Source organism: Panthera leo, chromosome B1, assembly GCF_018350215.1.
Source record: "Panthera leo isolate Ple1 chromosome B1, P.leo_Ple1_pat1.1, whole genome shotgun sequence".
In the NCBI taxonomy this organism is placed as follows: Eukaryota; Metazoa; Chordata; class Mammalia; order Carnivora; family Felidae; genus Panthera; species Panthera leo.
This window is the reverse complement of record NC_056682.1, coordinates 13,979,973-14,007,214: the sequence shown is the minus strand read 5'-3', so window position 1 is coordinate 14,007,214 and position 27,242 is coordinate 13,979,973. Positions and strand designations below refer to the sequence as shown.

The 27,242-nt window shown below is 48.8% G+C and overlaps 1 protein-coding gene and 1 long non-coding RNA gene across 4 annotated transcripts in view; one reads left to right on the top strand and one right to left on the bottom strand.

Annotated features, from left to right (window-relative positions):
• Nucleotides 1-12,469: 12,469 nt before the first annotated feature.
• The window catches only part of TENM3 (teneurin transmembrane protein 3), a 451,547-nt gene continuing 436,774 nt past the window's right edge, over nucleotides 12,470-27,242 (bottom strand). For all 3 annotated transcript variants that reach the window (XM_042934226.1, XM_042934227.1, XM_042934228.1), the window contains 4 exons: nucleotides 23,944-24,240; nucleotides 19,657-21,268; nucleotides 16,703-16,833; nucleotides 12,470-14,096 (listed from right to left, as the gene is read on the bottom strand). In XM_042934226.1, coding sequence (XP_042790160.1) covers nucleotides 13,341-14,096; nucleotides 16,703-16,833; nucleotides 19,657-21,268; nucleotides 23,944-24,240 — 2,796 coding nt within the window. In that variant the 3' untranslated portion in view covers nucleotides 12,470-13,340. The remainder of the gene's footprint in view (nucleotides 14,097-16,702; nucleotides 16,834-19,656; nucleotides 21,269-23,943; nucleotides 24,241-27,242) is intronic.
• On the top strand, nucleotides 17,704-21,955 carry LOC122217353. Its single transcript, XR_006201429.1, has 2 exons — nucleotides 17,704-17,815; nucleotides 21,525-21,955. It is a non-coding gene; the product is annotated as an uncharacterized LOC122217353 (long non-coding RNA).

The window sequence follows — 27,242 nt, the reverse complement described above, 5'->3', positions numbered from 1 at the left end:
GTCTAGCGTCTGGGGTCAGCAGTGCATCGCCATGGAGATGGGAGGCCTCCCGCACCAAAGGTCACACCCTGGCCCTGCTTCAGGCTAAGGCTCATTTCACTTCTGGGCACCTGGGTGGCTCAGTCGGTTGGGCATCTGACTTCGGCCCAGGTCATGATCTTGTGGTTCCTGAGTTCAAGCCCTGAGTCAGGCTCTGAGCTGACAGTGTGGAGCTTGCTTGGGATTCTCTCTCTCTCTCTCTCTCTCTCTCTCTGTGCCCCTCCCCCCCCCTTGTGCTTTCTCTCTCTCAGAATAAATAAGTAAATTAAAAAAAAAAAAAGAACAAAGCTCTTTTAGCTTCAGTTTCCTCATCTGTAAGGTGGGGAGATAGTCCGATCTACCTTGGGTTTCGTGATGACTTTCTTGGTACGAAAGAGGGCCCGGAGGAGAGGGTCTGAGGGCCTGGTGTCTGACCTGTCCTCTCAGAATACTTCTTGAGTATTTAGTGTTGAGCCATATTTAACCTTTGTCTCAAATCTAGTTTAGATCTTGTCAGAGCTGCTCAGGTTCAAATTCTAGTTTTGGCATCTGTGAGCTGTGTGACTTTGGATAAGTTACTTTATTTCTCTGGGCCTCAGATTCTGCAGCTTAAAGAGGGAGATAATAATATATCTATTGTGCAGGGATTTCTTCTCTTTCTTTCTTCTTTCTTTCTTTCTTTCTTCCTTTCATTCAAGGCAGAGAGAGTGGGGAGGAGCTGAGAGAGAGGGAGAGAGAGAATCCCAAGCAGACTCCATACTGACAGCACAGAGCCTGACATGGGGCTCGAACTCACGAACCGTGAGATCATGACCTGAGCAGAAACCAAGAGTCTAAGCTTAACCGACTGAACCCCCCAGACGCTCCTATTGTGTAGGGATCTCTGTGGAGGTGAGATCCGGTCCAGCATGCACCAAGCACGGCAGGTGTTTCTGCACGTGGACGATAAGAAACGCTGGCTTAGCAGGATGTCGTAACATGGCCACAGCCTGCAGCAGGCAGAGTTCTGTTCTCTCCCTTCCTGGACCACAGGGCGCTGGAGAAAACCCATCTCTCTCGAGATCTCTACAGAGATCCAAGGATGAAGCCCCCTGGAAGGGTGAAATGTGCCGAGTGGTGTCCCCTCCGTACCCCCTTCCCGGGGGAGAGGCCACAAGTGCGGGGAGGCTGAGGACAGATCCTGGGAAAAGCCCACACTGGAGACAGCAGCAGACGAAGGGGTCCCCTAGAGAGGCAGGGGATGTCCTGCCTAGACCCTAGAGACCCTAGAGAGTCGAGGGTCCGGGTGCCAGAGCAGAGGAGGGGTTGAAGGAGGGGCTTATGGAGTGAACCCCGCATGGCAGGGAGGGCAAGCAAGGAGGAGGGGACCAGGAAGGCAATGACCTTGATGACCAGATGTTAAACAGCTGTGGCAGCAGCAGAAGGAAAAGTGAGATTGTTCAGGAACAGAGGTGTCCTTGTGAGGCGTTGAGAGCGAGACTCCTTCCAGGAACTCTGGCCCTGAGGGGACTGGAGGCACGATGGCAAGAATAGAAGGGCCTGGGCCAGTGTGAGGGGAAAGCTGGCCCACGCTTGGTGGCGTTACCTTGACTTGTCTCCTTCAAGGGTTCCAAACCCTAGGTGGAAGAATGAATCAGAGCCCCCACCCCCGCCCCCACCAAGTAGTTTAACTTGTCCTGCTGTGTGGATGGGACAGGTTCCCTGCAGCTGGCTCTCTGTGCCCCCTCAGTGCCCGGTCCATGCGAAGGAAGGAGTTTAATTGGCATAAAGACCCACAGCTAAAATCCGTTGCAAACCAAGGGGTGAGGGGCCTCAAAGGGTGATCAGGCTCTGTCCCCCGGCAGGACCTCCCTCTGGCTTCCTGCGAGGACCTGTCCAGGGACGGAGATGGGGTGGGAGCAGTGGCATGGTGGGTCCAGGAGGCTCTTTATCCTGGTGCGGGGCAGCTCTTTCTTCCCGGCTCCTTCCTGCTGGGCATGAGGGAGGACCAGAGGGATGCGGGGGGAGTTTGGATGCCTGCCGGGGCCGTCAGGGGGCCCCGGGAAGTCTGGTCGGTCTTTGGTCAGCCCTGTGCTCAGAAGCAGTGCCATGCGCCCTTTTGCCCAGTTTTAGAGAAGCATAACATTTTTATTTACTAACTTTGTTTTTTTAAGTTTATTTATTTATTTTGAAAGAGAGAGGGAGGGAGGGAGGGAGAGGGAGAATCCCAAGCAGGCTCTGTGCTGACGGAGCCCGATGTGGGGCTTGAACTCACGAACCTTGAGATCGTGACCGGAGATGAAGTCAAGAGCCGGCCACTCGACTGAGCCACCCACTTGCCCCTATTTACCGACTTTAAACAAGGGAAACAGGACATCATACTGTTCCACTTCGGTGGCAACAACGAAGTCTGCTTTTGCTGTCTCCCTAATAGGGCCAGCCGAGGGAGAGGGGTGAGGCGAGGAAGGAGGGAGCCACACCGAGAGGGGCCCGGCCTCGGGAGAGAAGGCACCCGCCGCCCAGCGGGAACCCACAGACCCCAATTCACGGACGGCGGCAGAAGGAGGCGTGGCGTTCCTGCTTTGTGTGGCCCGCGTGCCCCTCACGCCCCGTGGCTCGTGGCTGTTGGCATCACGGGAGGCCCTCCCCTGTTACCACTTCACTTTGAACTGTTCGTTAGTTCCTCGATAATTTAAACCACTTCTTCCTACCCCGTTAAAAGGCTGATGTTTGAAAATTTAAAGTTTATTTTTTGAAATAAGGGCGAATGTTCTGGATTGGCATTCTGGATGTTTCACAGAACGGCAGCTACTTGGGATTGCACCACGTGTTTGGAACACAGATATGGGGGTGCTTTTCGAACCCCCAGCCCTCCCGGGAATAGCACCGTCCCCGGGCCTTATGGGGGCCAGGGAGCCAGACCAGCTCATGGCTCGGACAGGGCACAGTGCACCCATCAGATCTGGATTTGTGCTCTGGTGCACCAAGCAGGTGCCAGTGTAGAGAGGAGCCCAGCACAGGGGGGCCAAGGCCCAGCCAGGGAAGGAATAAAAGCACCACGTGCGAAGGTACAGAGGCGTGAAGGGATGGGGTTTCTTGGGAAATGGCAGAAAGTCTACTTAGCTGGGTCTCAGGATGTGTCCAGCACGTCGTGGCCTCGAGAGGGTGGGCGGGGACCGGAAGAGGCTTGGGGCCTCGTACAGTGACCTCAGAGCTTGGATGTCAAGGGCAGCAAGGTGCTTGGGAGGAGCACAGACTTCGTACTGAGGCAGACTGGGATTACGGCCCCAGCTCCTGCAGTCCAGCCTTGGGTCTCTGTCCAGTTCCCAGCCCCGTGGGGGTGGCAAAAGCCTTGAAGGAAGCCCGGGGGCCACATGTCCGAGACTCCTGCCGTGGGGGCCATCGTGCACCTGCACCATTGGCAGTGATCTTGATGACGGGCACTCAGCAGCCCAGCCCTGCCCGGGCTGGTGCCCCGTGCACTCACCCCCGCTGCCTGTGCGGTGGGTTTCTGACCTTGTGCTGCCCCAGAGCAGGGAGGGCCAGGGGCACTGGGCCTTAGGGGCGACCCCGCCCCTCGGGAGCCTGGCTGCAGGCAGCATAGGTCACATGGAGCACTGAACCTAGGTGGGGGCTGTTCCAAGCTCTGGACACCTGCTAGTTCACGGAGCCTCACAGCCACCCCCCCCCCCCCATGGAGCCATACCCCCAATTTACAAAAAAGAAACAGGCACAGACGGTGAAGTACCCCATCGAAGTTTCTGCAGCTCTTACTCAGCAGAGCTGGGAGACCCAAGCAGACTGGATCTGGAGCCTGTACCTTGACCTTTGCCTGCCCTCTAGTCTGTATACTTCCTTCCTACTGCTCAGGTCCCAGCTCCTCCCGGAAGCTGCCGGACTCCCCCAGGCGGAACTGGGGTCCACAGCAAACACCACTCTGTTTAGAAAGAATCCGCGTCTGCCTCCCAACTAGACATGAAATCCTAGAGGACAGGGGCCTTTCTTTTCTGGGCCCTTCCATCGTCACGTGTAGGACGCCTACTTCAATTTCAGCAGCTGGGCCTTTGTTTCGGTTTCCTGTGAGGTTTTGTTGGCGTCAAGATCCACACATAAAAACCATTGCAAACCATGGGACGAGGGTTCTCAGCGGATCCTCAGGCTCTTGACCTCTGTGGGGTCCCCTCTGGCTTCCCTGTGGTGGGGTTCCCAGGGAAGGAGATGGGGTGCCGGCATGGCGGGCCCTGGGGGGGGGCACTCCTTCCTCCCAGCTCCCTCCTGACAGCCATCTGCCCAGCTGGCAACCCCCTCCGTGATGGCTGCGATAACTGGAGAGGAGAGGACCCATAACCAGGGACATCCCGGGAGACCCGATGCTTTCCTGCCTGGGTGTTAGGCGTCTCTCTCCATTCTTCACCACAGCAAGAAACCAAGGTATTCATTTAGGTAGACACTCTTCGGTGTTAACCACGGAGAGGAGTGCTCTGGCTCTCTGTGTCTCTCAAACAGCTTAGGGCCCAGGAGGATGGGACGTAGTGGCTCAGGGGCAGAGGTCTAGGCCCGCTTTAAAGATGGGGAAGACTGAGGAGCAGAGACAGCAGTGGTGGCCTCGCCTGGACCGGGCCGAGTCCGGACTAACAGGCGGTTCTCCGCCGCTCTGAGCTTTCTCCCAGCTGTGCTGCCTCTCCGGGGAATTGCTAAGTTTGATTAACTAGAGCATTAATTGGCGGAGGCCGCCCAAAGAGCCCCGAGTTGCGGCAAGGCTGGTCCCGTTTCCCTGTGATTTGCAAGAGCGGGGCGAGTGTGCGTCCCCATCTTAACAAGCGGCAGAGTGACTGGGGAGTAACCGCCCCCTCAAAAGCCAGCGCCCTGGCTCTCCTCCCCCAGAGAGAATCGTGTTCCCTGGGGTGTGGCTGTGGCGGTGGGGGCCTGGCGGCTGGGAGTGAAGCCAGGAGGGGAATTATGAAAAGAGGGTCTCCTTCTGCGGAGGGCTGGGGTCTGCTCACAGGGCGAGAGCTTGTGTTTTGGGGGTGGTTTCCCAAGCGGCCGGCAAGTACATCCACTGGTGTTAGGGCAGCGAGGAGGGGCTGGTCAGAGGCCCAGGGGGTTGGTATAACCTGGCTGGAGGCCACAAGCCATTGGTGGCAGAGTCGGGTAAACCCAAGGGTCCTGAGATGTGCAAGATTCCTCCTCCCGGTGACTCTAAGGGGGTGCGGGCACCCGTGTGTGAGTGTGTGTGTGTGTGTGTGTGTGTGTGTGTGTGATCCCATGCCTGGTTTCTCTCTCCCCATCACTCCAGCCCCCCAGAGGGCAGGAGAGGAGCTTTACCCTTACTGGGGAGTTGGGGAGAATGAACTAGGCGTTCTTGGCTCATGGGGAGAACGGGGGCCTCACCGCCCCACCAGGAGGGGGCCTGCTGGGGAAACTGGGCTGGGTATCGGGATGGCAGCCTGTTTTACTTCTGTGAAGCCACTTTCTTCAACTTGGTCGTCATTTAAGGTGATGTTTTGGCTTTAATGTGCCAGCCTTGGTCTTTTCATTTCCACGGAGACTCGGGTGGGGGATGAGGGCTGTTGGTTTCACACGGGCCTCCAAAAATGAGGATGGGCTCTCGCAGGGGCCATTTCTGAAGGCAGGACGCCAGAGTTCAGGCTGCTATTGAAACGTGGCATCCCTGGGGGGCACCCCGGGGGGCTCAGTGGGTTAAGCCTCCAACTCTTGGTTCCGGCTCAGGTCATGATCTCACGGTTTGGGAGTTCGAGCCCCACGTCAGGCTCTGTGCTGACAGCTGTGGAGCCTGCTGCTTGGGATTCTCCGTCTCCCCCCTCTCTCTTTCTCTCTCTGCCCCTCTCGCACTCTCTTTCAAAAATAAATAAATAAACATTAAAAAAAAAAAAAGTGGCATCCACCGGCTTCTCTGGGTGACAAGGGAACAGAAGGCCGAATCCCCATCTTTCCTGCCATGGCCGCTGCAGGGCTGGTCAGATGAAGGAGATGGCCGTCCCCACCGCTGAGGCCAAGATGAGGGGCCAGAGGCCCTGCTCGGGCCCCTGCGGCCCAGTGAATCTGGAGGGAGTTCACTTTTCCTGGATGTCACTCTAGCACTTACGGTGAGAGCCAGGCTCCCTCAGAAAGAAAGCGGCCACTCTGAATCTGAATTTAAATGATCCGTCCTGTCCTTCTGGGAAATTCTTCCCGGGCAGCAGGACAGTTCAAACACGGAGAGTAGAAGGGAAACAATGAGATAGCTCGGGGTGGGGGCGGCTGCAAAACTCAGCCCGCGGACAATTCCTGGGAGGAAGGGCCTTATTTTGATCTGCCAAGCAAGAAGAACATTGTTTGACAAAGTTTCTGCCTGACGTGAAGGGAAGTCTTCGGGGAGCAATTTTGCAAGGACCAGGCCTCGGTGAGGTAGTGCATGAAGCAGATGTAATCGTTTTACGTGTGAAACTCTGGGCAGGGCAAAGACGGGGAAACGGAGGATAATTGGAATCGGCCTAACCAGGGAGAAGAGGGGGAGGGGGGAGGGGTGGCTGCCTCTTCGTTTCCGGTCTGGGCGCCGCGGCTGGGGCTTCGGTCACGGTCTTCACCAACGATGCGCAGCACTAGGGGGCGCTGGAGCCCTTCCCGAAAGTGCCGGGGCAGCGGCTCTAACCTGGAGGGTGGGTTGCAGGAGGAGCCCGTGGCCCCACGTCCTCCCTGACCCGGACCCTCCTTGGGATTTTAGGAGAAGGAGAAGAAGGCGTCCTCAAGGCCCTCCCCACTGTGCCACCAGATGTTGGCCTGGCTTTTCATTTCCGCACGAGCCAGAGCCCCGGAGGTCGAGGGCAAGACCAGAGGGCAGCCCCGAGCTGGAGGGGAACCTACGGAAGGACGCTCTTCCCTCCGCCCCCTCCCACGGGCCGCTTCCCCGCTTCCCCGAGGGCCCTGAGCACGACTCTCCTTCCGGGAGAGCGTCTTCTCTGCGCGTTGCAGCCGCACTTGTCAACCCCAGCCCCTCCCCCCTCTCTCCCGCTACAGGGTCGACCCTAGAAATAATGTCATAGCTGAAGTGAGGAGGTCATAAACATCTGCTTGTTTATAACCTTTTGTTAAGTAGGGTGGGGACAAGCGACTCTAGTTTCCTGCGATGTCCTGGGCAATTATTTAAAGTCAATGTGGCCTACCGCAGGGCTGTGTATGGTTTTCCTTCTAAGCCTGAGAAAGATACGTGTGTAGATACAAGTTGAAGGGTTTCAGCCCAGAGAGCTTCTATGAGGGTAAAACCGGTGAGAGAGAGAGCAGAGAGAGAGAGAGAGAGAGAGAGAGAAGGCACGTGAGAGCAAAGGGCCTCATGTGTGTAGAGACAGGAGTCCCGGATGACTTTTTTGTAGACCAGACTCTCCCTGGCATTAATTCTGAAGGAAAATTTGGGATAGGGTGGTTTCTTCACCTAGGGGAAGGTCATTAATCACTTTGGTGATGCAAAGGCCAGGTTGAAAGGAGCCTTTGGTGTGCGTCCTCCCAGACCTCCGCAGGGCGGCTCCATTTTCGGCCTTTTGATCCCATAGAACTTGTCGTTGTAACTCCTTGGGCATTTATGCTCCCCTCACACCCACACTCACAAGTTAGCTCGTGAAAATGTTCAGGAATCCCTTCTGACCCAGCCAGTGGACCACTTGTAAATCCTGTCAGTTGTACGCGGTGAGGGTTGCCCTGTACAGAAAGAGCCATTGTGGGTGGAATTCAGGAAATCGTGCACGCGTGTAAATGGAAGCCATATCCCTCCCTAAATGCAGGCCGGACGCCCGGGGCCTGGGCCCAGCTCACAATTCACTCTATAAGCAGTAAACGGGAGGGTGTAACCAAGCCACTGTCTTGCCCTAGGAGTCACAATTTATGCTCCTAATTTTAATTTTCCTCAGCTTAGGTCCCAAAAGGATTGATTAAATTTGCTTTGTGGAACCCATTAACGCTAAACTGAATCATGGTGTTGCTGTAGGTTTAGAATCGGTTTATAGTAAATTCTCTGCACACGGGACTCTGGGAATCCCGTATTCCTCCACGACAGGATTTGAAGACAGTTCATAAATGAAAAGGTTTACTCAATTTACCTAAAAGTTATTAGTAATTGACATCAAGAGACCACTGCTTGCAGAGGTGATGAATAGAAAATGGGAACTTAAGCAAGAGAAGCTATTCATTATGTGCTGTAAATGGGAAGGTAGAAAACTCAAATGGCTTATGAGTACTTCTTTGGTATCTGGCTTAACTCTGTGGTTAAAATGGGTAATCGTGACTTATGACTAATTTTTATTTTATTTTTTCTTAACTTTTTTTAAAGTCTTATTAATTTATTTGAGAGGGAGGCAGAGAAAGAGAGAGAGTATGAGCAGGGGAGGGGCAGAGAGAGGGGGAGAGGGGGAATCCAAAGCAGGCTCCGCATGGTTAGCGTGGAGCCCGATGTGGGGCTCGAACTCAGGAACCCTGAGATCGTAACCCGAGCAGAAACCAAGAGTCGGCTACTTAACTGACTGAGCCACCCAGGACCCCCAAATTTTTCTTTTTTCTTTGGTTTGGTCCGATGACCAAAGCCAGAGGCATAGCTTGTGGAAAATCTAGATAAATAGCTTGACACGTGCATGCATGCAAATCAATGGTCATTCTTTTTAGAAGTCTTTTCAGAAATTATGCAGTCATTAATACTGCACAGCAGACTTTCTTATCTAAGACGAGGGGGCTGAGGAACCAGAAACATTGGCAGGCAGAGGGGAATTCAAGACACCTGCCCTGTTAGAGGGCCTGGGGCATTTTTATGTGGTGAAAAACGTCTGTTACGACTCTAAATGACTGCTGCTTTGGAAAGACTAAGGGCCCTGTGGGAACGAGGGTGCTAAGAAGCATCCCCAGTGCCCTCCTGGGTACTGTTATCAGGAGACGAGCCCACGCAGTGGTGGGTGCGGACAGGAAATCGTGGCTCACCTTGGCCAGAGCCACTTCTGTGAACTTGAACACGCTTACACTTTCCTAAGTCTCTGCAGGCTCCACGTCTAGGTCTAGAATGTGATGCGTTGCCTGGCCTGGGGTGCTGGCACATGATCACTGCTCTAAAGGAGAGTGAGATAGAATCTGGGTATTCCCGAAAGAAGTGAATAGCAAAGTCGTCCTTCAGGGCCCCCCCTCCTTCCACTCCGGGGGTGGGCTGGCTCCACTCTGCAGGGGCTGACCGCCCCCAAGGGGGGTGGGTGCAGTTCGTGCTCTTGTTCCGGGCCCATTTCCTCCTCTGCTTTACAGCAAGGGAGCTGCTGGGGCCCATTTCCTCCTCTGCTTTACAGCAAGGGAGCTGCTGGGACCGCTGCCCTGGTGGTTTGCCCCGGACAGAACATGATGTGGGTCGCTGCCTTCCGCCTTCCCCTTTTGGAATCCTTCATTTCAAAAGCACTGCAGACAGCCGATTTCGCTGTTCAGCAGGTGAGAGAAACAGCTTCATTTGGGAGCAGACGACCAAGATAAAAGAGAGAAAAGAGGGTGAACAGAGAGCAGGGGGGCAGGCAAAACTGTCTCCTCGTCTTTTCAAGAGCTTGAGGGCTGGTGCCGATTGGAGGTGTTTATAATCAGGTGTTGTGCTTCCGTTGGGGTCGGGCACTTGAAACCGCGTGCAACTGTTAGCTAACGGGTGATGCATGTAAACCGGTGAATGGGACAGTCACAGAAGTGCCGGCAGCATACCCCATACCCAGAACGTTCTTTTCGGAGGTGCCATTTTTTACCTACAGTGCTTTTCTCTGCATTTGTTCAGACGCTGCTTTCAAGGAAGGGAGTGTAGAAGACGGAAGCAGGAATCTGCATGTGTTTTTCTGGATTTCCCCTGTTGGAGCGTGTTAAAGTCTAATTTGAGGAGGAAAAAAAAAAAAAAAGTAGACCAGTTTGCCAAGCGGAGTGACCTGATTCTTGTTGGATCAACATGTTGTCACTACAAAGCAAATGTGATGAAGCCGCCTTTTCAGACTAAAATCAAAGCCCCGGCCTGCCAGCCTGGAATTGCTGAACTAAGCATCCTCTCTCATCAGCCGGCCTGTATGTAGATTTAGACATCTCCAGGAGGCTGGGAGCCTATCAGGCCTAAACTGATTATTCTAATCAAGTGTTTTAATTAAGCACTTATTGCCAGGATCACAGGAACGAGGCCTGTTTTCCAGCAGTAATGGGCAGTATTCTTTTTTTTTTTTTTATTCTTCTTTACGGTGAGAATGTTTGGCTTTGTGGGGGTGTAGTTAACGTTTTTCTAAAGTAGGCCACGGGAAGAGTCCCCTGTGAAGTCCACACTGCTGAGCTGGTAGTCTGGCCAGTGGATGGAAAAATAAAAAAAAAAAAAAATTCAAAGAAAAGATATTACCAACTGGGCTGCGGACGAATCAATCCCCCAACTGCATCTTTTTGCATTTCCACAATGAAACACGAGCTGGGTAGCCCAAGATTTAAAAAAAATATATAAACACACACACATTGGGTTGGCTTTTATTGGAATGCCTAGATGCAATCTATAGTCAAGTTATGGAAAATTCAGGTCACATATAAAGTTAAGAAGGCAAATGAAAAGAACAATACAAATCAGACAAAATTTACATCTCAAAATATCATGAAAGCATTTTGACTGGCTGTGCCTAAAATACTTTGAATATCAATTTCTTTTTTTTTTTTTTGTAAGCTAATTCTTTTCATTATCCAGTCCCCCACCCCCGCAACTCTTAGAAAAAGGTCTTTTGTTTACATATTCCCCAAGGTCACTATTTCTTGTAAAAGCATGTCCAGATCACAAGTCTTTTTAGAAAGAAATAGGCTCATTATACCTACTAACAAGACACTAATTGGGTTGATTTGACTTCATCTAAAAAGAAGCACCAGGAGATACTCCAAATCTGTTATTTATCGGTGCCAGTGTAAAGGACCAGTCCATGTCGAGAAGAGGGTAAGATTATGATTTCACTTCTGTCATGTGGTACAAGCTTTTCATGGTCAATACATCAGAGACACTTCTGAGGATTTAGACTCAGAGCCTATTTTAACCAAAAGTACTTACAGCATGCTAAATACAGTCCTGCAGAAACTCCATCGGAACAGAACTGCAAACACCTAAGTTAACAGGTTAAAAAATAAACTGTAAAACAGAGCCATGTTCATGTGGTTTGAAATCTCATAGTTTTCTAAATTGGGGCTTCATAATACTTGCCAAAGGATTTCCAGGATAAAAAATATTAATGCTAATCTGTGCTTTCATTCTAATAAAATATCAGCATTCATTAGAAGATTAATTACTTCGGTATGCTCTACCAAATACACAAAGACAGTAATAGCACTGATACTGTAAATTCAGTAGCTATTTTGAAACTTTCCCAGCCAATCTGTTTAATAAACACGCCTACTGTGCAATTTAGAGTATGTGATACATACAAAGCAGTTAGAAAATTATTTTCAATACATCACTTGAACCTTTATATTTACGACATGTTCACTTGCTATATTTTATCACCATTATACATAGAGGAAAACAGTGTGTACTATAGCTCAATGAACTGAGAAATATTTTCTAAAAATATTTTTGTGGCTGAATTTAGTGCTCACGAAAGAGATTTGCAAGAGCGGTGGGCCGGCACAGAAGGGCAGATGGCGGCCACGCGCGGTCCCACTCGCACGCGTGTGCGGGAGGGCACGGCTGGCGGTTCGCGTCCAGCTGGATGTGCCACCCCCATCCCCACCCCCCGCTTCCCGGAGACAGAGCAGAGGCTGCCATTCAAACCAGCTCCCGGGATGGTTGGGTCACGGGGGGCTCACGGGAGCGTTTGTCTCCCTTTTGCATCCCTCTTGGTGACCTGATGGTCCAAAACCCCAGACTAGCAGAGCGACCCTGACCTTCTCCATCTGGCCCTCTCGGCGCTGCTCGGCTTCTGCTATCTTCCCTAGATCTTAAGACACATGTTTACGGTCATGACTACATCAGATCCTTTCCTGCTCACAAGTATTTCCCGGAACATCTGATGTGGTCTCTTGCCTCCATCGAGAAATGGAGCTTCAAGGAATGGTAACAGTAAAAACCCTGTGGTTAATTATATCAACTCCCCTCGACTTTTAGGGACGAGAAAGGACCTCTCCCGCCCAGTTTTTGTTTTTTGTTTTTTTTCTGTATCTTCCGCTACATTCCACCAGCCTTAGTTTTCTACGGTGCCTCTTAGTTGATAAAGGTTGAGGACACTGGCCTGATGAAAAAGAGAAGAAAGAGAAAGGAGTTCTCTGATTAGCCACCCACTTAGGATTGCACTGTCCTATCCATCTAGTGATAGAAAGTTGCACATTTTTTTTCAACCTAATACAAAAATATTAACACTTCTGGACATTATAGGCATAAGTCGTTATATCTCTACAATATAATAATTTATACTGTACAGCTATAACAGATAACAAAAGGTGCAATCCTTTTAAAAAAATCACACAGTTCACATGTTTTTATCGTTTTATTTTTAAGTATAAACTTTTTAAACACTTTACATAAATTAACTCCTCTGAGACTAATATTTGATGTACAGTAAATTGTAATTCATATAAAAATCCATAAACAACTTGTCTCACATAATTTACAAAAAAATCAGGGTTTCCTTTGCTTATCAGTGACATGGATTCTATTTGCCAGTTTTTTTCCCCAAGGCAAACCACGTTAGCATTGTAAAATCCGTTATGAAATCCCCGCCGTCGCAGAAGTCACTTGTGCCAAAGTCCTTTTACAAAGCAGCACAGGGAAAGCAGTTGGGTTGTCTATAAACAGTAATTTTGCCCCACATTTTAAAATTAACAGAGATATAGATCACATCCTATGCAGAGAGACTACTTCTTGTAAGCAAAGGTCGACAATTCGGTAATATCTGGACACACCGTATGCATTTTTACCTTAAATACAGTGGCTCGAAGGAACAGACGGCCTAGCCCAAAATGTTTAGGCCATTTTTTTTTTCCTTTCTTTCACTTATTTATTTATTTTTCCTTTTAATACTTTCAGTCCAACTGAGTGCAGCGATATGCATATGTAAACATATTCTTTAAAGCCGATCACCTTTAAGGTCATTCAGAAAAAAGTTTTTTTGTTTTTGTTTTTTCGGGGGGGGGGGGATTTTTTTTTTTTTTTTTTTTTTTTAATAGCAGTATCATTCTCCTGGAAGGCTCTTCTGTGTCGGAGAGTCCGATTCGGATTGTGCTACAGAAAAATCCGAGCAGAGGTGCGGTGTAGGCTCGAGAGAAACGCAGCGACACCCGCTGCTGGGTCCGCCTCCCAGCGCGGGGGTGGCCGCCGTCCGTCCCCGGCAGCCGGGCCCGGGGGGTTACCTCTTGCCGATCTCGCTTTGTCGGAGGAACTGGATGTTGTTGGCGCTGTCGGCCAGCTCGGGGTACTGCTCCACCGAGAGTACGTAGTACCCGTCGTAGCCCTGCACCTTGCCGGCGCTCAGCAGCTGCCGCTTCTCGCCCTCCGTCCAGAGGCGCGCGCCCTCCTCGCCGTCGCGCACGCGCTGCTGCTCGCGCGCCCAGGCCCGGGCGAGCGCGCGCTGCCGCGCCTGCTCCAGGATGCGCGCCTTCTCCTCGTCCAGGGTCATGCCGTAGCGCACGTGCAGCGCCAGCGCGCCGAACTGCATCTCCACGTCGGCGAACCTGCGAGTCCTGCCGTTGACCACGGTCGTGGACTGCGACACGGTCACGTTGATGCCGTTCTCCAGGGCCTTGCGGCCGCTCGTCAGCCGCAGCGTGCCCAGGTCGCTCTCGGGCGTGGTGGTCTTGATGAAGTAGTGCGTGTCCTTGCCCTCGATGGTGAAGTGCAGGTTCTCCAGGTAGAAGGCGTTGTTGAGCACGGCCGCCACCTTGATGCAGTCCTCGTTGGCGATGTTGAGCACGTTGGTCTGCACGCGGCCCTGGCTGACGGCCAGCATGACGCCCTTGCCGATCAGCGACTTGACCGTGGCGAACCACAGCCACGAGGGCGCGCCGCCGCCCTTGCGCCTGCTCACCTGGACCTCTGCCATCTTCCCCAGGGACAGGAAGGCCTTGGCCTGCCTCGCCACTTGTTGCTGAACTCCGAAAATGGGCTGAAAAGCGAAACAGAACGGGGAGGGGGGTTCGGTTTAGAGAACAGCTGTAGCTCTTGGCCGCCTGGGGGGCCAGGGTCCCAGTCCTGACGACGACGACGACAAAAAGAGGTGTTGTATGTGTGTGTGTGTGTGTGGGGGGGTACTTCTGTGGAGAGCTCCCAGGCATTTATTAAAACCCCAGTCGGGTTCTTTGGAGAGGAAAAAGCTCAAAAAACTCTGGGCAGAGGAATTCGCTCAGGGTCCCCTCCCATCAAGTTGATCCAAATGTATTTTGTTTTTTAATTTTTTTTTTTTAATGTTTATTTATTTTAGAGACAGAGAGAGAGAGCACAAGCAGGGTCAGGGCAGAGCGAGAGGGAGACAGAATCTGAAACAGGCTCCAGGCTCTGAGCTGTCAGCGCAAGGCCCGACGCGGGGCTCGAACTCACCAACCGTGAGATCATGACCTGAGCCGAAGCGGGAGGCTCAACCGACTGAGCCACCCGGGCGCCCCAATCCAAATGTGTTTTGAGACGTAAAAAGAGGTGACTCCCTTACATATTAAGAGGTGTGTAGTTTCAAAATCTGGGCAAACGTGGGCAAAATCTGGTTTTAGCTTTTCCCTTCGATTTCTAGATGTCCCTTTCCCACGCCCATCCCATTTGGGGAACCGAGCTTATCAGGGTCTCCATCACAGCAGCTTTCTGCCTGGGAGCCTGAGGAAAAAGCAGCCAACACAGGCAAGGGTTGGAAAGGCTGTGGTGCTCGCTGCGGGATGACTGCGTCCTACTTCACAGGCTTTGAAATGCGTGTGCTTTAATTTAGGTAAACTCTGTACTCCCTCCTGGTGCACACAGTTTTCAACTGAATCTCCGCCAGCATAATTGCAGAGGTGTACGGGGACGAGCGCACAATGGGACAGCTGGAGGCGAGTGTTTATTACTTTAGGAAAACATTTTTGATAGACTTAGGCACGGTGGACCATCTACACTGGCAACTGCTTTAAATTGGGGGCATCTTAACTCGGCCATTTCTGCTACGACCAGATGCTTGTCTGGCCAGTGTTTCCCAAATGGAAACATCTGTTTCATCTGCAGCAGTGAAAGAAACATTTGTTTTTGGGCACTTGGGGCAGCCTCAGTGTCTTTGGCGGGGATTCCCTGAGCTGTCCTTATGGTGTGCTTCTCTCCACAGAGAACTTGCACCGTATGTACAAGACTGCCTAGGAAACAAAGTTGGCAAGTCCATTTGTACAGTAAGACTTAAGTGTTTTCAGACATGTTGGAAAGTCGTACACAATTAGGACATGCCTGTTCAAATGCACTAGGAAACTTCACGGTGGCTTCTCTCCATGACACTTTATTGGTGTAGACATATTTGTACTTAGAAATGTTAAAATGGTGGCCAGACCTTGGAAACTCGATGCGTTTTGCTTCTTAAAATGTAAAGGTGACATCTTGAAGAAGAAATTGTTTCATTTTTATTTAAAATTTTTTTTAAAGTTTATTTTGAGAGACCGAGAGAGCACTAGTGGGGGAGAGGCAGAGAAAGAGGGAAAGAGCCCCACAAGGGGCTTGATCTTAGGAACCATGGGCTCGTGACCTGAGCTGAAATCAAGAGTCGGATGATTAAGCAACTGAGCCGCTCAGGCGCCCCGAAGAAGGAACTGTTTTATGTTAAGTATGAAACATGTACCAGAAAACAGAGGTATTGGGTTTGAATATATTTGTGTGTGTGTGTGTGTGTGTGTGTGTGTGTGTGTGTGTGTGTGTATGTGTGTGTTCTAGCCAGGATTGCCTTTTCTCTTTGTATTCACTGAAATCATAGGAAATTGCTCAAGGCGGGGAGGGGAATTAATCTTTCTAAGAAACTCTGCACTCTCTTCTCCTTATCATTATGGGGTAACCCAGTTTCTTGATCTTTAATTATTCTTGCTTTAAGCTAGAAACTCTAGTGTTTTCTTGTACATTCCTTTCTGATCTCTGAATGGTGGGAATTAAAAGTGCCAATTTCTGAAATGGCAGCTTTGACTTTGCAATTTTGCATTCTTTTTCTTTTCTTTTAGTTCTCGGAACAATTATAGGCCTCCTGAAATGTTATTTTCAGGAAAATTCTATAAACACCTAGTTGCAGATGGAGCTTTACCAGAGGACATTTTATTTTTATTTTCAATCTTTCCCCATGACACACTGTTCATATTTGAAAAAAGCTGAACTTCGTGGCGTTGTTTGTGGGCCTGCTAATTTGTAATATGAATCCCCTGCCCTCCTGTTTATTGTATCTTTGCCTTAAGGTCCCAAGCTCTATAAATGTGCTTTCATGGGGTTCTCTGTAGAAACCTTGCACTCAAAAATGATCTCCCTCATTTTATTACCTTCGGATAATGTCTTTTTATGTTTTTATTAGCATCACTAAGAACAGATTTAAGCCTGTTTAACAGGCCCCTAGTTTGCTGAACAGAAATGTGGAGGGAAGTGATGTTTTTCTTCCCTAAAAGAGTAAAAAAAAAAAAAATCAAAAAGTGTCTTCGGTGCAGTTTTCACAAGGGTAGTCTGATTAAAGGGGGAAGTAAGCGCAGATAAGCCATCTATCACCTTTTCATAGTTTTGCTTTTTGTTTCTTACCGGCACATCCTCCCACTGCTGACTCTTCACAAGTTCGTAAGAAGGCTCCGTTAAATCAAATTTGGGCACGGGGAATCCAGGAATAGCATTGTGCAAATGGAAGCCAAATGTCACCAGCCAGCTGTTAACATCTAGGGGAAGAACGTCCCAAAGGAAAGGTGTTAGAGTTATTTTGTGCTTTCAGAAATTTCAATCCTTACCTGAAACAAAAAAACAAAAACAAAACACCCAAGTTCACAAACAAGATGTTTGCCTTCATTCTACAATTCGACACCCACTCTCTATTTTCAGACACGAAGACAATAGCCTCAGTGATGAAACGATGCCAAGGGCTACAGAAAACCCAGTCTAAGAGGTACTCAATGAGACTAGATAAACTGTCATGAGTTAGAAGTTGCATCCTGTGCGAGGAATAAGTGGTAACGAAGGGTAACAACAACGCACAGCAGCACGAAGGAGACCCAGTTGAGGAAAACAAAGGGATTCTGTAGTTAGCAAAGACTGGTCTTAAATAGAAGTTGTGTGTGAGTTTTCAAAAGTGACTGCCCAAGGATATGTGGCTTCCACAACCCATTTTCTATTAATAAAACCCCTAAATTGAGAGAATTAAAATCAACAGTTGCTTCTTAATCAAAGATGAATGCTGAAGGCTGGCAGGACTGGCCAGGGGCACAGAAGTTCTGATCACCATCAGCTATGACTTCAAAGGCTCACTGTGCACAGGTGGAGGCGAACTTTTTGGGGAGAGAACCTGGAAACCTTTAAAATGGTATTTTAAAATACTGCCATGTGACTCCAAAAGCCATTAAGCTCAGAATCAGGCTTTTATTCTATTCTGGAGGTTATAATGTTACAGAACTACTCAGCAGGCTTGCAGCTTTATGAGTACAGTTGGGTGTAGATTATTTTATATATTAAGCACATTGCTGGAAAATTTGAAATTGCATTTCACCTAATATATTTTATGCTGTTCCATCTCTCTTTTGATGTTTTTCAGAAAATGCTGCTACGGCATTCCCTGTAGTCCACGTTGCTAGGAGAGGATGAATTCAGGAGCTGTGGGCTTTCCAGCATTTCAGCCAGACCCTGTCAACACCTCTTAAATAACCAGTGGTAAACTGCTTGCCAGGATGATGGAGAACCACCTGCTTCCTATTTCCTTCTCTGGGGCACAAACTCTCACCTCATCACCAGGCTGGCAGATCCTGTGTCCAAACATCATATGGCTATAAAACCAGTGGTTTTCTCCCTCTTTTAAAAGGAGGGGTGTTGTTGGTGGTGGTGGTGATGGTGGTGGTGGTAGAGAGAAATCCCAAGTTCATCATGTAGAATAGAAAGTGATACTCTGTGTGTGTGTGTGTGTGTGTGTGTGTGTGAGAGAGAGAGAGAGAGAGAGAGAGAGAGAGCAAGAGTGAGAGAGTGAGTGTATATAAGATTATAAGAGGTCTTATGTTTTGGAGAAAATTCTCCTGAATGGTAGTGTCAGGGGCAAAGTTTCTCCTACTATGAATGATGTCTGTGTAACAGTAAAAAAAAAAAAAAAAAAAAGAAAGAAAGAAAGAAAGAAAGAAATCACAGGGTGTTAAGTACTGAAAAATATTGCCAGCATCATGGGACTCGGATGCAGATGTGTAATGAGACACCCGAAGGAGAATACCATGAGGGTGTTGCTGAATCAGGATTCTGAACGAAGGGAGCTTCAGCTGGTTCACACGGAGGAGAGCTATGACAAGCTTTCGGCAGTCTGGGGAAGCAGGAGGCAGATGTGAAATGAACAGAGGGCAGCATTTTGAGAGCTGTACCAAGAACTGAGAAAACAGGCGTCTCAGTATGACTCCAATATTGAGCAAGAAAAGAGCCAGCCTGGAGGAGCATCTAAGACAAGCCAAAACAAAACAGAAAGCCTCACACCAAACCAAAAACAAAAAGAGGAAACAGGAAAGAAGCTGCTTCCAGGAAACATAAATGTGGCACAGAGGGGGATTATGGTAGTGTAATTCAGGAAAGGAAGGTGGAACCAGAAGGATTCAGAATCCATGCAGTGGAGGATGAGCGGAGAAGTCAGGAACCAGAGTGGTGCTTGCATAGCCCTGGTCTGTCTCATCCTGGTGGTTTTGTGGTGGCAGAAGTGGGATCAGATGTTTTTTTTTTTTTTTTTTTTTTTTTTTTCCCCCACCTGGATCATGCGCTAAACTTGGAAAGATCTTCGTATCCCCACACTGGCAGAAAAACTAGTGTGTCTGTTAGTGGTGCCACCGTGCAAGAGCTGCACCAGGTGGCATTAAGACAGTAGTGAGAATGGAACCGGGACCCACTGGCTAAGCAAGTGGTGGGAGAAGCTGTTCCTTTACTGTCCCAAGGTGATGGTGGTGGAGAGGGATGAGATGGTGAGTCACACTGTGCTGTGTGCCACACTGATTCTTCCATCAGAGCTTCACACACGTATAAGAGGAAAACCAACAGGACACATTTGTAAGGTAGTTCACCGTTCAAAGCAGAACTGCATATATTTTATTACATCTTCTACCATAAGGTAGGCATTATTCTCCCCGTTTCATTGTTAAGGGAACAGACTAAAAAAAAAAAAAATATATGTGACTTGTGTATAAAGCCACACGACTTAACAGAGACAGGTTGGGATTGGAACTCCAATTTGGGGGCTCCCAAGTTCACCCTGTTTTCCATACCCCCGTATCACCTCTCTTCATTCAGCACCATTTCAGAAAATTGCGGCCTTGGGCATTGTAGACAGAACAGGAAGTAAAAAACCACGTCTCGGTTTCCCTTTCTGGCTTCTCTGTGGTTTCATAGAGAAATAAATACCTTTAAAAGGTTAGGCATTTGATTTTGCGTGAATAAAATGTAAGGGCAGAGAAAGAGACTCCAGTTGTTTTGTGTGTTCATATAAGGATTGAAGTTATTCAGCACTTGGAAAGGAAAAATAAAATGCTTACCTGTGATGTAATCTTTCACATCATGGATTTTGCTTGCAGGGTTATTATTCCTAAACATGTAGAGGTTAAAAGGAGCTGGGTCCTTCCCAATTCTTTTCCAGATTTCTATGTCAGGCGTCGTCCAGCGTCCTGCCAAAATATCATAATCTCTTTCCCCAAAGTGGATTAATTTTGTGAGTGGGTCATATAAGCCACCATGAAATCCAATTACCAGCTGAAAGTCAATATTGGAATCAAAATAGATTTCACCATATGCAGTGTACTGGATCTGTTTTAGCATAAGCCCATTGCTACTGAAAACGGCCAAGGGTGTCCCTGTGTTATCTGACGCAATGTAGAATTCATCCCCACTGCTGATTTCCATGGCAAAAAGATGCCCTTGGAGATCATAATAGAGAGAAGTAATTTCTGAGCTGGAATGGTTGTAGACGTGAGTGATCCTAGTGGGATAGGTTAAGTCCGCATAAAAAAACTGCAGGTGCTGTCCCAGACTGGTTTTGCTAGATACACGCCTTCCCAGGCCATCGTAGCGATAGATCACTGTCCAGCCGCTGCCTTTGCTGTAAACGCGAGTCAGAAGCCCCTTGGAGCTGTACTCGAAGATCTCTGTGCCTCGTTGACGCAGGAACCCGTCTTCATCCAGCCGGTACTGGACGTCCCCCAGTCGAGTGATTCTGTCTCGCAGGTCATAGCGAAGAGGCGTCAGACGTGCACTGCTGCTCGGGTTCAGCAGATGGAGGTTTCCATTCAGGTCATAGTTGTAACGCCACATGATCTTTTCATTCAGATAAACTGTCTGGAGCTGCCCATCAACATCATACTCGTAAGCATACTTGGTAGTGTTGGCAAAGGGCCCTATTTTAATTTCTCTTTTGGTCACCCGACCCATGTTATCATATTGAATCGTAATCCAGTACATGAGTGATCTGAATATCTCATACTGAATTTCCTTGATGCGGCCGTGGGCGTCAAAGTGCTTTGTGTACGTCATTACGGCCGTGGAGATGATCTGGTTAATGTCGTAATATATAACTCCAAATTTTCCGAACTGCTCAACTTTGCCAGAAATGTCATCAAACTGATAGAGATCAATGGGCAGTGGCGTCTCGTTGATGACACCCTGCATGCTGGTCACTCGAAAGCTGTTGTCATAGCTATAGTCAAATCTCGCATTTACCATCCCATCTTCGCTGAAGCGGAAAATCTGCCTGTCAATCAGGGGACCAATCTGCCTGTATCTAATGGTGCAAATAAAACCATCACTCTGGAGGTTTACGGTTTTCAGGACGCCCGCTGTTTCATCGTAGGTAAAGCTGACTCTCGTGCTATCATATAAAATTTCCGAGAGCCTGGTCTGCCTTCTGTACTTGAACAAGACCCTCCGACTCGTACCCAGGAAGGCCGTTTGCAGAAGGAGCCCTTCCTCATTGTAGTCCGTGATGACGGAGGCGTTGCTTTCTGGGGGGTTGTATATGTTGCGGTAGTAGCCAATGGACCGGATGGTCTGCATGGTGTGGCGAGCCACGCTCGGCATGGTGATGGCAGACAGCCGGTCCCACATGTCATATTCGAAGATGTACTGCCTCTGGCTGTGGAGCAGGAGAACCATGGACTGCAAAGACAGAACATACTGTTATTCAATATTTTCGTGAGCAGGGGAAGCAAGAGCAGAGATTCGGTGACCACATATACACAAACATTCCGCTGGAGAAAATGATTTTCATTTTAATTGAGTTATCCTTGACCTTACATGTTGTTAACGATTCCCTGCCTGATTTGCTTGGACGCTTAATTGTGAGGGGTTCTGCAATTAGTGGCTCAAGATTCATAATGTGCCACTTGTCACAATTGTACCATTCTTCTTCCAGGCACTCACAGCCAGGCAGCAGATTGTCGATGGATTTGGATAAGTCATAATACAGGCACGCGCAAAGCTGCTTTAAAGACAATATTTCAAGGAGAAAACAGCATATGGGAAATGCGATCCTCTCCATAATTAGCAATTATTTAGTGAGGTGGCTTTTCCCCCTCATCTGATTGAAGAGCCACTCAAATCATGTTTTCATTTCCAGTGCATCTGGGGGAGGAGCGAAGCATTCAAAATATTACTTTATGAAGAAGAGACATAAAATGAGCCCAAACTGGAGAATGTGTGTAGAAAGCATCGACGTCGACAAACACTGCTAACTCGCACGATGAGAGCCGTAACACGGACCCAGATATGGTTTTTGTTTGGTTGTTTGTTTGCAAATGCTTACCTGTCACCTGGAATGACAATAAAACCTGCATTTTGAAATTTCCTTTTGTAAGTAATCGAATCTGATTTGAATCCCAGGTGCTGTAAGAACGGTTTCTGGGCCGCATTCGACTTGGGAGCTAAGTTAGGGAGTGAATAGACCTATAGATTAAAAGGAGCTCTGCTCGTCCGCAGACCAGGACAAAAGGCAGTCATTTATTAGGCCAGCCTGAGAGAAGCTCAACCCTCAGGCTCAACAGTAAACAGTAAAGCAGAGCATGGGCGATTGTCTCCTTTGAGGAAGTCCCCTCCACACCCCACGAGGCCAAATGGAATGACCGCAGATCTAGGAGCAGGTGTGTGTTAGGAGCCCTCCCGGGACTCAGGCTTTGCTCTTGCCAGAGAAACACATAATCCCTCGTCCAAGGCTCGCTCCCTCTCTCTTTACTGTCCACCATCTTTGAAAGCACTTTGGGCGACAGGCTTCTGCTGAGTGCCCTCTGCGGGCGCACCTAGGGGCAGTCTTTGTCCGCAGGCTGTGAGGTGGATGCCTTGGACGCTTCCCGACAGTTTGCATTGCGCTAAGGAAGGCTTGGATTCTTGCTAAATTCGTAGGTAGTACCTAGCTGTGTGGTCATTTAAAATCCCATGTGATGGGAGTTAACAAAATATTACTTGTCTTGCTCTGAGTAAGTTTTGGCCTAGTGTGCCTGTCCTAGCAAAGCAAACGGAAACGGTCTGAGTGGATCATCACCGGTTGAGTGGCTAATGAGTGTGATGAATAGCGTGGAGGGAAACTTGTCATCTAACGGGCACGGTCCATTGTCTCAAGGGTGAGTCTCTTCGAAGGAGAGCAGATAAGCAGGTCTGTGAGACAACAGACTGACTGGCAAGTAGGGTCCTGGCTGGAAGGATTCCGAAGCTGGGAGGCGGCCAGTGGTGACCTCTGAACCCGACACTGGTTCTCAGGAAGGGTGGCCTGCGTCTCTCCGCTGTCTAGAAGCAGACGGGATGGCTCCCATGCGGCGGGGTTAAGGTTTGGACTGAGGAGTGGTGTAGAGCACCTCTAGTGAACAGGACCACGTAAGGGGAGCACAACGATGGCACGGACGTGAGTCTCGGACGCGACAGGTCACTGTGTGCCACGCGCATCAGGCTGGAGGCGGTCACCATGAAGCGTTGAGTTTCTAACTTAGGCTGCTGCATGCTCGGGGGCGTGATAGGTATTGGAACGCAAAACGGGACCATTTCCCAGCGCTAAGGTTTGTCTCAAAGGCAAATGAAACCCTCCGCGAACGCGCTCTCTGGTGGATTATGTTTTTTAAGAAGGGAATTGCAGGGAGGTGGCCGGTTCCCTGTTCTTTTTCTTTCGCTTTCATCCCTCTGGACCACAGTCACTGGCCCCACACCTCTCAGACTGCGACTCGGCATCTGGCGCGTGGAGAACCTTAAATCATTTTTGGTGTTGTGCCTGGAGCTGAAGAATGGACGAAAGTCTTAAGATAGGATGCTTACGCCCTGGATATGCAGAAGAAATGACAGACGCCACAGAGCACCTGAAACGTGGCTTTCTAAAAAAACAGCCTCTTTTGGTTAATAATGCATAAATAGGATCTACGTGCTTTTTATGGCTATGTTGATGCTCTGCCAGCAACAACACAAAAGTGACAGCTTCAACTGTGTTAACGTAAGGCTCTTTCCTAAATGAAAGAGCTAGCACGGAGATTATTTACAAATGACTTCCATGCTCAAGGTCTCATTTGTGGATGTTGTCGATGTATAAACTTGGCAGGTGGACAGTGTGATTGCTTGTTTGTTTGCGGCATAAATCACTTAAAAGGGTCTCCGGTAGTAGAACTTAACTAAGGAAAAACTACTTTGCTAATGCAGAAATTCATCACTGCGGTACCAGTGTGACTTACATGTTGATACTTAGAATAACAAATGGAGCTCAGTCACATGCCACCGTTTTTCTCCCCCGCAGAGCCCTGGGTGATCGCTGAGAACTACTAATCATCGCTTCCCTCTTGACTCTCACGGCACAGGCGTACCTTTTCTAAGTAGGTGTAACTCCACGTTTTGCCGTCAGCGAAGACCCGAGACACGATCCTCCCCTGGCCGTCATAATCCACTTTCTCGCTAGTGGTTCCCCGCTGGACGCTGGCAATTTGACCAGTGGATGAGTAGGTGACGTTGACGGCCATCAGCTTGCTGCTGGGCAACCACAGAGTTGGGTGTCCCGACGTGTCGTAGGCGATCCTCAGCAGGAATTTACGGTGGTCATCATAGATCTTTTCTGTCTTTGTTGTTCGATCAAAGTCAACGGAAAGGAGGTTTCTGCCATTAACCTGTTACAACACAAACAGCACGATCACATACATCATGCTATTGCAACGCTAGTCCCTTATTACTCTTCAGAGTCCCCCACTATTGTTTAAACACCATTTATGATGATGGATTCTCTTTTGTCAGTAAATTAATTTAGCAACTTCTTGGGTACAAGTGCAAGGCAGTAGATTAACAGCTCTTTTAAAAGGTTTCATTAAGCAGAAAGACAGCCTGGCGTTTGTTCAAAACCTTTTCAATTAAATGTTGTAAACTTAAAGTACAACCGATAAGAAAAAATACCAAAACGTATTTGCTTTAACGTTTGCCCAGAAGATATGAAGCTGGTAAATCACTGTAAATTACTCAAGGCCCCTCCCTCCATAAGACCCTGGAAAATAATTGCTTAGTAGAATAATCATGGCTACATTAAATAAAAGTGGTAAATGTGACTCCGGCCCTTTGAAGAACAGGTTAAGTAGAAGTTGGAACCCCCATTACTGTAAATTATTAATGAGTTTCAATAGCAGGAGGTTACAAACATGATCATTGCTTTTGGCCCGGTGCTGAAATGTCACAAGTTTTTAGAATGCCTTTCCCTTTGATAACATCTGGTTAACTGGCAGGGACTTCCGATGCTCTGCTCCCGCATCTACACGGTCTGAGTCTTGTGGTAAGTTTATAAATCTAGCACCATGTTGTCGTAATGGGGGCTCTCTGTGGCTCTGTGCGATGTCCAGAATCTTTGACTACATTTGGCTATTACTGTCTGTGATCCAAGGCACATACAATCCAGCATTCGTTCCGGCAATGGAAATGTGGCCTCGGTTAAACTCTACTTTAACGGGGCCCCCCGGGTGGCTCAGTCGGTTAAGCGTCCGACTTCGGCTCAGGCCATGATCTCACAGTTCCACGAGTTCAAGCCCCACGTCTGGCAGGACAGAGCCCAGAGCCTGCTTCGGATTCTGTGTCTCCCTCTCTCTGCGCCTCCCCTGCCTGCACTCTGTCTCTCTCTGTCTCTCTCTCTCAAAAATAAACATTAAAATCCACTTTAAAAATGGATTTTCTACAGCAAGATAGAAGCTTTGGGGAGGTGATAGCTTGTACCTACCAGAACGTGGATTGACTACTGGATTGTTAAAAAATTAAATGGGAAAAGCTTACTCTTACACGAACATGTCTTAGCTAGAACTTTCAAAACGGACAGCTGCCACTGATCGGTTACGCACACATATGCACGCACGCCACATCCACACTTCCATATATGTGAACATATATGTGTATGTGCACATGTAATACACATGTATATTATGTAAAATCTGGGATAAAACTAATTTGTGCAGTCTATCATTGACACTCAAGCCCCGTGAAAAAGTACTCTTTAGGCTTAAAATTTTCCAGTCAGTGGTTCAAGGGGAGTATTGTAAAGTCCGTGGACAGGTACAGAGAAGTAAAGATATAAACTACTCAGAAGTTCGTGCTTAACAGGTGAAGTGATGCTGGGGGCACAAAAGCACCCAGACAGGTGATTCGCGGGCACTGAGAAAGGGTAGAACCCCGGACGGAAATCAGGACATCTTCATTTTCCGGTTCAATCCTTTCAGATCCAGCTGCGGTGGGGGAATAGCCTGCTCTGCCATAGGTGTGTCAGGTGTGTGTGGGGTGGGGAGCTGGGGAGAGGAACCCAGGAGTCTAGAGGCTTGATCTCCATACCTGACAGGGTCTAGAGGCAGCGTGACTCTGGGCTTTCGCCTCTCTGAAGCTGTTCGTCCATCTGTGAAGCGCTTGCATGAGAGGCTTTAGGCTTCTGTCAATGACCCTGATTGGATTCTGACTGGCCAGCCAGCGAAAGGCTTTCTGGGCTTTCCCATGTGGACACGTCTGCATGTCAGTCCTTGCCTCACGTGAATTTTGTGAAACCTCACGAGCTTGGGTGTGCAGAATGCTTTGCGGACCTCGGAGAGAAGCTGCTAGCTAATATTCACAAATACGTATTTTAAGCCTGTAGGAGGATTTGATTTGCTATCAAATTGACTCAATACTGAACTGGCAGAATCCAGCCTTCAGCTGCTATTTGCACAAAATTATTGATGCCTTAGGAAGAGGTTTTGCACAATTTGAACGGTTTCCTCTGGTTCTTGTATTTCTCCGATTGTGATTTAAAAGGGAAAAGGCAAAACAAAACAAAAAACAATGCTGAATGTTTAGATTTTCCCTCTTTTCTCCTTCCTTGGGTTATTCCAGGCTGCCAACAGCCATGTGAGCCTGACTGTGTAGTTCCCACGGACTGTGCTGCCCACAGGATTGCCCCATCTGTTTGTATTTTTGTATTCATTTTAATTTGTATTTCAATTCTTTATTGCCTGCCTTAACCACCCTTTATCTCTGCGGCGTCGCCTCTGGTTAGAGCGGGAGCAATCTGGACGGCAGGCCTGCTAAGAAGGCCTGGGTACTAAAGGGAGACGGGCAGGGAGAGGCCCGGAGCCCGCCTTTTCACCGCCTGCACCCCTTCTATGGCACTTGACTCGTTTCTCTGGTTTGTGGACAGGGCTACGCAGTGCCAGAGCACCCGGGTGACGGGCGAGTGGGTGTCATTACAGTAGCCATTGTGTGTGCCACCATATGGAACATGTCACCATACGGAAACATCTAGAAGCACTGTGAGACTGAACATCTGGGTAAAAGTTTACATTTTCCTTTCTGTCCAGATGACCACTGTATATGCAATGCCCTTCTTGCGTCCTCTAGCTGAAGCAGTGGGGGAAAAATTAGAATGGGGTGTGTTTTCCCCAACATTCCCAGCACAGGCCAAGGTTTTAACCACCCTTACTGTTTCCAGGCACAAGTCGTTGTTATTCAGTATGTAAAATTTCCAAAGATACTAACAGATCTTTTGTCTTCTCTGTTCTTTCCATACATGCCCAGACTTTCTCCTTCCAGTATTATAAACAAAGGGCAGAAGTCAAGGGACATTTCCGTTCTAGGACACGGTCCTACTTTAACTATACCTTTTTGAAATGATGGC